The following is a 10365-nucleotide window of genomic DNA, read 5'->3' as shown; positions in this document are numbered from 1 at the left end:
TTGTCGAATATGTTGATATTTAGTCACACATTTTTCAAAGTTCTTTCTATCACTATGGTCCTATTCAAAGCATTTTTATGTAGAGTTTAGCAAACTTGTTAGTCAAAGGTCAAGGTCAATAGACAACTCTGTGACCGAAAACGAACTCCCTGGAACTGCTGATCAAGTAAGGAGTGGAGTAGCAGAAAGAGTGACACTCTGACAGGATGGTGCTGTGAGTCCCCTTTATTTATCTATGCACGAGTGGCGTAATTTTGCGTGTTTTGAGGTTTTTTACTTTTGGAAAAACATGACTTGTTGACCAGTATAATTATGGTTGGAGGTATTTTCTGTTACCTGTGGAAAATAGAGGACACAGAACCAAGGAAGGTGCACAACTACGCGTTAGTCAACTTTCAGCATTCCGATAGTTTGTTTGGGTTGTGTGTTTGTTCTGATTTGTTCTTTCTCAGAATGTGCACCTGATTAGTAGTTGTGAAGTGGCATTGTTTGTGACGCAATAAAACGATTACTAAAAGTAAAACGAAATCTGTGTTTTGTTGTTTCTAACCGATTTTGGGCCTATACAGGAATGAAAAACGGGTACTACTTACCTCTATTCCACTAAGGCCAAAAAAAAAAAATTGTCTGTTTAGGGTAACCCGACCGACCCTATCGATTTGGCGCCGACCCAAAAACTTTTTTTTGATTTCAAAAAAAAAAAAAGAAAAAAAAGAGGTAAAAATGCTAAAAAAAGACATTTGGCGTTTCTTTCTCTCCCTTTCTCTCTGTTTTATTTATACGTTAGTTTTGAAACATGCATTCATCAAATATAAGAAGTGAATGTTCAGCCAACATAGCATTTACAAAAAAAAAAAAAAAAAAAAAATACCTACCTACCGACCCTACTTTTTTTGGTCATGTTACCCTAAACAGACACTTTTTTTTTTGGGGCCTAATCTTCCTAAATCGCTCTTCCATATCTGCTCTGAAGGATCATACAGCGCTGGCTTTCAACCAGTTTGTTTCCGTTTCAGACAAATACGAATGCGCTTCGTCGGACAACTTGCATTGCAAAACTATTGGTCCCATACCACTCGAGGAGTCCATGTCACTACCTCTGCAAGGCATGGTTTTTTCAGAAACAACCAAAACCGCCTGCTTTTTGAACATGGCAAACTTTGCAGCCTGACAGGAAGCAATATTAAGTATCTCAGTAATGTCGGCACAGGTTCTGCAGAGTCTGAATTCAGGCCCGAGCCGTCTGGCTTGCAGTTGGAGAGCTTTCACGTACGGGACATGTACAAAGTTGCAGTAAATGCTGTCGAGCCCAAGCACATGGTAGAAAACGTTCTGCAGTTTGACAAGTTTCCCTCAATCTTGACTGTGAAAGATGAGGTGTACACAGTGGATCACAATGTGTATGTTGTGGGCTTTGGGAAAGCTGTGCTTGGAATGGCCAGGGCTGTCGAGGATGTCCTTGGCGAACACATTGCCGGTGGAATTCTCAGCATCCCACGAGGGCAGAGGACAATTCTTGCAGAGAAAGATAAAGGGTATGTATAGGCTCACCCTTGAATGTATTGTATGAGTTTTAAACAAAATGTGTTTGTTGTGAACTATATGTTGGTCACAGCAAGAAAAGTTCAAACAGGCTTTATTGGCAGAAAAATGTCATAGTATTATGCATGTGGGTCTTTGTCAAACAACAGAAATATTTGAAGTAAAGAAAAGATATTCATTAATTTTTTCTAGTCGTGTTAGATCTTTTAAATTTAATGAAACAATTTCATGTCTTTTTCAATCGAGTAAGTGGTTTACTTTAATTCTAATTCTAATATTTCTGATCTGGCCTCAAAGTGGTGAGTATTTTATTCGCCATAGCGAGTAGAAACATGTAAATGGCAAGTAGAAATGTAATTTTATCTACTCGCCAAATGCGGGTAAAGTTGCTGAAACAAATGGTTGGTTTGGCGAGTACAAAAAAAAAAAAAATTGCTCTCTGGCTAGTAAATTATAAGAAGTCCTAGCCAAAGGCCAGTGCCCCATTTCGTGGACTTTCAGCGCTGGTGATCAAGGGATTCATAATTTTACAAAACAGCTAGCACTTTGATGTTTTGATATATTTAGATGCCAATATGCTCACATGTCCAAATGAAAGAGTTAATTCTCTGTTGTATTTTCAGGGACTTGCTGCTGACAGCTGACACCAAGATCCAGGTGTATGAAGGCGGACACAGCAGTTTGCCTGAAAAAGCAGCACATGAAGCGGCACTGGCTATCGAGCAGCTGCTGTTGGCCAGGCAGAAACAGGATCTTGTCATCGTTCTCACTTCAGGTGAAGAGAGAGAGAGATAGAGAGAGAGAAAGACAAGACATTATTTTTTAAAGGAGGGTAATGGCATAAGCAAACAAGTCTTTTCTATATCCAGCCCTCGCCCATTGGAGGAACTAATCTAATGATAATATAAATCTTAAATTAACAATCAAATAGAAAAAAAAGAAGGCAGAGAGAGAGAGAGAGAGATGTCCCTGGAAGAGAGAGAGGGGAGAGAGTAGAAAAGGGTGAAGGTTTAAGGCAAAACCTAATGTAGTATTTAGTAGTAGTATTTAGTAGTAGTAATATTTAAGCCTGTCCCTTTTACACTTAGGATGGAGACACATTACAATTAGAATTATTTTCAGTGTTAATTGAGAGAGATAGAGGGGAAAAGAAGACACTTTTGATGTCCTTATTTTAGCTAATATTCCAGTTAGATCGCTTTATGATACTTATTGTCAAAACTTGTGGTGCAATAGTCAACGATTTGCTATGTCTCTGTCGAGTGTATTTTCATGTCGGTTTCAATCAACTTCGGTTGCAGTGGATCCCAGCTTTTAAGCCGCCCCAAAAGTGTGCCCAGTGAGGGCTTATAGAGGAGGGAATACATTTAAATGGAAGTACATTTTCAGAACTTCTGAACAGAATTTCTGCAAAAGGAAGGGATCTAAAGTTAGGGGTTCATGTGTATTGTTTGGTATTAATGCGTACAGCTTTCTGCATTTTTTTCTCCAGGTGGAGGCTCCCCTTTGCTGCCATTACCTCAGAAGCCAATCACATTTGAAGATCTGGTTGCCGTGACAAAGCTTTTGGTCCGCAGGGGAGCTTCCATCAAAGACCTCAACGCTATCCGCAAAAATTTCGAGCGACTGAAAGGCGGCAAGATGATCGACGCTGCTCATCCGGCAAAGGTGAGGAATATAGTGATCCCCCTCCCTAAATTCGACTAAATGTTTTCAGATAGACTTTGTGGATGACGATGTGTGTGTGTATGCGTGCATGTATGTATCACAGTATGTGAAGAGGAATTCCAGGAAAACTTCCGGACAGATGTTTATGAAACTTTACTTGTTCTTTCTTCCTTCCAGATAATATTCCCACATGGTTTTTTTAAATTTTTCAATAAATGTCTTTGGTGACATCACATTCAGCTTTTAATAAAAGTTGATTAAATTACATATTCTTACTCCGAATCACATATAGCTTTGACACAGTCTGAGATGCTAAGGTCTGAAAAGGCTACCCGTCTCACATTTTTAAAGGGAAGCAACCCCATCACCAAAAGGGCTAAAAATAGCCATGGTATTGAGCTCATACTCTGGGAGTTACCTCCCATTGGTATGTACTACGTCACTACCCCTATCACCACGTGTCCAAGATCATACGACTTTTTCAGCTCTTGAGAGAAGGTTGTTGATTTTTTGGCTCTTGTGGCTGTGCTGTTTGGTGTTTGTTTGACACCCACCGGCCACTTACCCGTCTTACCTTGCCTTCTGCTTCGTTAGTTGGTGAGCTCTTTCCTTTTTGGTCATTATTTTGACAAGAATGTTGATGTGGTTAAGACGGTGACAAAAGGTCAGGTGTCATGTCTACTGTCCGGAATGACACACGATTGCTGACATTTCACCATTGCCAAAAGAACAAACAAATAAGAAATAGGTAGAAAATGAATGTGAAAACTGACTTTGATTGTTGATCAGTATTTTCTATACCACTAACAAATAATCTACTTACACATAGCTGTTTGGCAAATGTATGTTGCATGGGACACACTGACATGAAAGTGGAAGATGTTTTTCCCTCTAGAGAAACTACCTATCAAGTTACACTTTTTGTGCTCTTCCATTCCAGTTGGCAATCAATTGTTAACGCATGTTATTAGAAAAAATAGAACGAAAACAGATTAGATAGAATGAAAAATGTACTGGTGATGTCATTTGGGACATACTGACATGTAAACGTCACCTTTTGTCATTGTCTCAGTTGCTGACTTTTCGTCCATTTTTGGACTTCTAAATTTGTCAGTAACTTATTGTTGGGCCTCCATTTTTGTTGGTCAGCATGGCTGACAGCGATAAAATGTGGCAAGGCCGATGTATTGGCGAGGTAAACCTTATATTACCTCCTTACTTGCCTTCTGCTTTGTTAGTTGGTAAGCTCTTTCCTTTTTATATTTAGTCAAGTTTTGACTAAATATTTTAACATCGAGGGGGAATCGAAACGAGGGTCGTGGTGTACGTGCGTGTGTGTGTGTGTGTGTGTGTGTGTCTGTGTGTGTGTGTGTGTGTGTAGACCGATTCAGACTAAACTACTGGACCGATCTTTATGAAATTTGACATGAGAGTTCCTGGGTATGAAATCCCCGAACGATTTTTTTCATTTTTTTGATAAATGTCTTTGATGACGTCATATCCGGCTTTTCGTGAAAGTTGAGGCGGCACTGTCACGCCCTCATTTTTCAACCAAATTGGTTGAAATTTTGGTCAAGTAATCTTCGACGAAGCCCGGACTTTGGTATTGCATTTCAGCTTGGTGGCTTAAAAATTAATTAATGACTTTGGTCATTAAAAATCTGAAAATTGTAAAAAAAAAATAAAAATTTATAAAACTATCCAAATTTACCTTTATCTTATTCTCCATCATTTGCTGATTCCAAAAACATATAAATATGTTATATTCGGATTAAAAACAAGCTCTAAAAATTAAATATATAAAAATTATTATCAAAATTAAATTGTCCAAATCAATTTAAAAACACTTTCATCTTATTCCTTGTCGGTTCCTGATTCCAAAAACATATAGATATGATATGTTTGGATTCAAAACACGCTCAGAAAGTTAAAACGAAGAGAGGTACAGAAAAGCGTGCTATCCTTCTCAGCGCAACTACTACCCCGCTCTTCTTGTCAATTTCACTGCCTTCGCCGTGAGCGGTGGACTGACGATGCTACGAGTATACGGTCTTGCTGCGTTGCATTGCGTTCAGTTTCATTCTGTGAGTTCGACAGCTACTTGACTAAATGTTGTATTTTCGCCTTATGCGACTTGTTGGTCATTAGTTTGACAGCAATGTTGTTGTAGTTGCTGACTTTTCGTCCGTTTGGACTTGTAAATTTCCAGTAACTTATTGTTTGGCCGCCATTTTTGTGGGTCAGCATGGCTGACAGTGATAAAACATGGCAAGGCTTATGTCATGGATCTTCCAGACCATTGGTATTGTTGTTGTTTCGGACTAAGCATGTAATACCGCTATGTCCGTTACTTATTCTGCCCCAAATGAACTTGTGTTTTGGGGGCAGTTAAGCATGTCTTTGACTTCTTTTCTTCTTGCTTTCCTTCTATACTGCTTTAGCTCTTTATTTCCAGAGTTCCGCAGTTTGGGAGAGAAGAATTGCATTCTACGTCGTTTTTTCCCCCGTCCGTGGGTGACGCTCGTTCCTTGGCGTTCTGTGACGTTGCCGTCTGTGACGTTTTGCAGGGATCAGCTTCCTGTTTTTCTTCGTCTACTGCCGTGGTCGGCATGGACGGTGAGTTGAACTGGTCCAACAGCCCTCGTGAGGTGACCAGACACTCCCTTTTGGGAGACAGTTGTCTGGGGCACTTTCACAACTTGCATTCGCCTTTTCTGTCTCCCCCGATGTCTCCCCCGTGGGCTCGGGCGTTTCAGAACAAGGGTGGCAGCCGTTCTCGGCTGCTGCGCTTCCGGTTCCCACCGGAAGCATAGGTCCCCCACCACATGTACACTCCGATGTCTGTGCTGGGGTTGACCGGAGACTGGCCTCTGGGCTTCCGGCCTCAGTCTACGCAGCCCTCGTTTCCGCATTGTGCGGCTTCGTCGGTTGCATTTCCGGCTTCGTCCGGATACACAAAAACTTCTGCTCTGTCTCCTCCGATGTTCTACGCGTTCACGGGCGTTTCGGAGCAAGCGGCTGCCGCGCTTCCGGTTCTTACCGGAAGCATAGATCCCCCGCCACTTGTTCACTCCGTGGTCAGTGCTGGGGTTGACCGGAGACTGGCCTCCGGGCTTTATGGCTTCCGGCCTCAGTCTACGCAATCCTCGTTTCCGCATTTTGCGGCTTCGTCCGGTTACACTGTTTCTCTTCCTGGTCTTTCCATACGGATGTCGGTGAGTGAGGAACAGCGGCCGGCCTTCGGGCATTCAGGTTCACCTCGGCCGGGGCAGTCGTCACTTCACCCTTCGGGTGGGGTGGCTTCCGTCCATTCAGTTCCGTCGGCTTCGGACGTTCACTTGGCTTTTCCTTACCCTCACACCAGTCAGGGTATAAGTCAAGATGATGTCATGGTACGCGGGTTTCCGGTTTCCGGTTATCCCGTGCATCGTTTCCGCCACTGGTGACTGTGACTTCGGTCCTTGTCCTTCGCTCGACCACTCTGACGTTCAGTCTGTGGCTAGCGAACAGACATATTCGGGATTTCCGTCAAAGCTCAGGTTGCTCTTGAAGCTGCAGCAGAAGTTTTTTCCCGTTATTTTCCGGAAGGTGCATCAGCTGTTTTGGCCTCCTCTTTGGTTGCCCCTTTGGCGATGTCGGACTTCCGTTCCGCGAAGGAGGAGGATTCCTGCTTCTGGTTCGAAGAGTCCCTTTCTGTGGCATACCACCTTTCGCAGGTTTTGGCGAAGCCATCTCATGCCTGAAGTGGTATTCCTTCTGTCCCTGTTCCTCTTCTTGTTCCTCAAGGCAAGTTCCGGAACAGGCTCAGCCTTGGCTAGCTACGGCTACACAGGCTTCTACTTTTGTTCCTTCTGTGTTTTGGAAGTTCAACTTGCCTAACTCTAGTCGGAACTTGCATTCGTCCTTTGCTCTTCCGCGGTCACCTTTACTGGTGACGCAGGAATTGCTTCCTCTGCTGGTAAAACAGATTATGAGGGACTCGGTTGTGTCAGTACCAGAACACACCCTTGTCTTTTCAGAGGAGATAGGACGTCAGTTTTTGGAACTTGCATCCTTTCGGAGACGATCATCAGAACTCTTTTGGTCTATGACCGATTAGCTTGATCTGTTCACACTCAGTGTAGATCAGGATGCTGATGACGTCTTCACTCTTCGTTCAGCCTTTGCTAGGGTGAATGAAGAGCTGATGCTACTATCCTCCCTTCACTATGCTCACGCAGTTTGGTGTCGGAGGGATTTGTTCTTCTCGCACTCGCAGTTCACGGATCAGGTACGAGAAACACCTTGAGAGCATCTCCGGTGGTAGAGGGATCTCTTTTTGGTCATTTGGCGCTTGACGCTAGACAAAAGGAGATTCAGTCAAACAGAGGACATCAGTTCTCCGACTTCTCTCTACAAGGGTTGAAACAGAGCAAGCCTACTCAACAGAAGCAGGCCCAGTCCTCTGCTCAACCCAAACTGGCAGCCTTAGGGCAAGCTCATCCTGGTTTTCGTGGTTCGAGAAAAGAACTGCTTCGGGAAGGGGGAGGGGCTTCTCTAACGGCAAGCCTCACCTCCAATGAAGTGCTGCCGATCTCACCCCACCTTCCACCCTTCACTTTAGTAATGGCGGGAAGTCCCCTCCCGGGCACTTTCGCATTGGATGGTCTCTTTACACAGCCAATGGATTGTGGGACTGTGAGGTCGGGCGACTTCAATCGATCTGATGGGTGCATATTTTCATTCTTATGCATCAGTCTGATTTTAACACAGTGAACTAGGTCCACCAGCTCGAGCACCCGCTGAGGTCTCTTCTGGTCGGATCTAGGGCTGGCCTTCGGGTATACTGGCTTCCGGCCTCAGTCAGTGTAACAGTCGTTTCGGCCACGGGCTGCTGCTTCTGTCGCACTTCCGGCTAGCCGGAGAGGTTGTTTCTCTTACCGACGTCATAGTTACGTCAGGGTTCTTAGAAACGACGACTGACCTATGTGGTCCTTGTTTGTCTTTCGCCGAGTCTGACTCTGTCTTTCTCTAGCGATCAGACTTGTTCTGGTGTTTCGTCCAAACTTACAAGATACAAGAAGTTTTATTGTCCTCATCAATACAAGGAAATTTGGCATGTGTGTGGCAAGACATGATACACTGATACATAGACATTTACAAAACACAACTGAAGTTCAATATCAGCACACCCTTACGCAACATACCCACTACTTCAGACACACAGGCTACATGTGCCCCTCGGACGTACGCAACACACAATTCACCCAGTCATACAGCTCCACATGCACTTACTCATTCATGCAGCACTCTAGCACCCGGCCATGTACAACTCACACACTGGAACCCTCATACGGCTACACATTGCATTATAACACCCGCACAAACATTACAACCTCAAACATTGTACTAGATCTACAACTAACAAGCATACCTCCACTATCATGCACCGAATACATCATCATACATTACATCATAACATATTGCATTATAACACACCCACAAACATTACATCAGACATCGTACTATATCTACAACTAACAAACAATCATACACTATCAAACACCAAGTACATCATCGTTTATTAAATTACATCGTACCCCCCACCCCACCCCACCCCACCATACATTCACAATCGACACAGAATACATCATCATACATATATACATTACATCATAACCCCCATACATTATCACAAATTACATTACATCAGACCCCACCCCCCCTATACGTACCTTGAGTTGGCCTCGGAGGTAACATACAGATTTTCTGAGGGGGTATTGTCTTTGGCAATGTAGGCTTGAGGAGTCATCCTTTGTGGCTTACCATCTCTCTCAGTTTTGGCTAGTCCTCTCCTTCTGGCAGAGGGCTAGCTAATGTTCCGGTTTGTTTGCTGTGGGCTCATAGCCCAGCATCTTTTTTTGGCAGCTGAAACTTTCGTTTCTTTCGTTTACCTGCGTACGGTGGGTACTTCGGAACAATGGCTGTCCTACGGGCATCATGGCTCTCAGCCTTGGCCTGTCTCCTGCATTTCGCTGTGTGACTATGGCATTTCCGGTTCCTGTGACTGCGGATTTTTAATGTTTCTTTCTTCATCCTGAGCATGAGGTGAGTCGGAACGACTTCCGTTAGGTTGGGTTTTCTTTTACAGTCACCCTTCTACCACAGGCAACTATGACTACGGCGTTTGCCCGTTGATCTCTACGTCTGGCCCTCAGTCTTTCAGAGGTAGACAGACGCGTTCTGGTTTTTCGCCCAAACTCAGGAAGGCTCTTGATTTGGCCACGAAGGTAAACTTCCAGTTTTTTCCTGAGAACACTTTGTCTCGGGAGGCTTTTGACTGGTCGGCTTCACGGTTTTCCGTGTATGCTTACCAGTCTTGTTTTCTGTTTTGGGTTCTTGATTCACTTTCAATTACCTACAAGCAGACTGAACTGCGGACACTATGGCTTTTAGCCATTTTGTTCATGGTCACCGGTCACACCAGGCTTCGACCGCTGTGACTTCCGCACTTTCGGTGGCTTACGCACATATGTAAGTGCAGCTGCTTCCTCGTACTATCTCTCTCTGCTTTCGCATGAACAGGTAGAGGATAACTGGTGACCATCTCTTTTGAGGGCAGCAAGACTGCTGGTTACGGCACCCTTCTCTAGCATGCTTTATGGGCGATGATGTCAAAGATCGCAGTCAGGTTTTTTTCTTTGACGTTTTTTCTGTCACTACCCAGGAGTTCTATGATTCTTGCCTTGGTTAGATTGGACTCTAACGCAGAGAAGCAGTACAGCGTGCCTTGTGAGGGTGTGCGTTTCTTCACGTTTTTGGAACTTTAGGAATGCTTATGCTCTTTATTGAGTTGTTCCCATCGAGTTGGACTCTGGTACCTTGTACTCAGGTGTCTCTCTCTCTCTTTGGGTGGAGATCGGTCACTCTTCTCTTGAGCTGACCTCTATCTCACAGACATTTCCTTACAATAGAAAGGGGGGGGGGGCAGATTGTCTTTCCCCTCTACTCGGCTCGGGTTAATTTAATCCAGGGCTTGGGGTCTCTGGGACGAAGGGCTGGGCACAGCTTATTGGCTCTCTGAAGTTGTCTTTAGCAAGTTTTGCCTGATAGACATCTCGGCTGTCAATCAGGACGATTCTCGGGTCCCTTCCTGACTTGTTGGCAGCGGGCCAG

At 44.1% G+C, this 10365-nt stretch overlaps 1 protein-coding gene across 2 annotated transcripts in view; it reads left to right on the top strand.

Moving 5' to 3' along the window:
- Positions 1–94: 94 nt before the first annotated feature.
- Positions 95–10365, top strand: part of LOC138964867 (glycerate kinase-like) — a 90935-nt gene continuing 80664 nt past the window's right edge. Inside the window, exons 1-4 of one of the 2 annotated variants that reach the window (XM_070336930.1) lie at positions 95–214; positions 1017–1535; positions 2166–2317; positions 3035–3210. In XM_070336930.1, the coding sequence (XP_070193031.1) occupies positions 207–214; positions 1017–1535; positions 2166–2317; positions 3035–3210 (855 nt within the window). In that variant the 5' untranslated portion in view covers positions 95–206. The remainder of the gene's footprint in view (positions 215–1016; positions 1536–2165; positions 2318–3034; positions 3211–10365) is intronic. The other variant, XM_070336929.1, reaches the window with a different exon arrangement.

The sequence above is a fragment of the Littorina saxatilis genome, linkage group LG4, assembly GCF_037325665.1.
Source record: "Littorina saxatilis isolate snail1 linkage group LG4, US_GU_Lsax_2.0, whole genome shotgun sequence".
NCBI classification, from domain to species: Eukaryota; Metazoa; Mollusca; class Gastropoda; order Littorinimorpha; family Littorinidae; genus Littorina; species Littorina saxatilis.
Note: the sequence above shows the minus strand (reverse complement) of the source record. Positions and strands in the feature narration are given on the sequence as shown.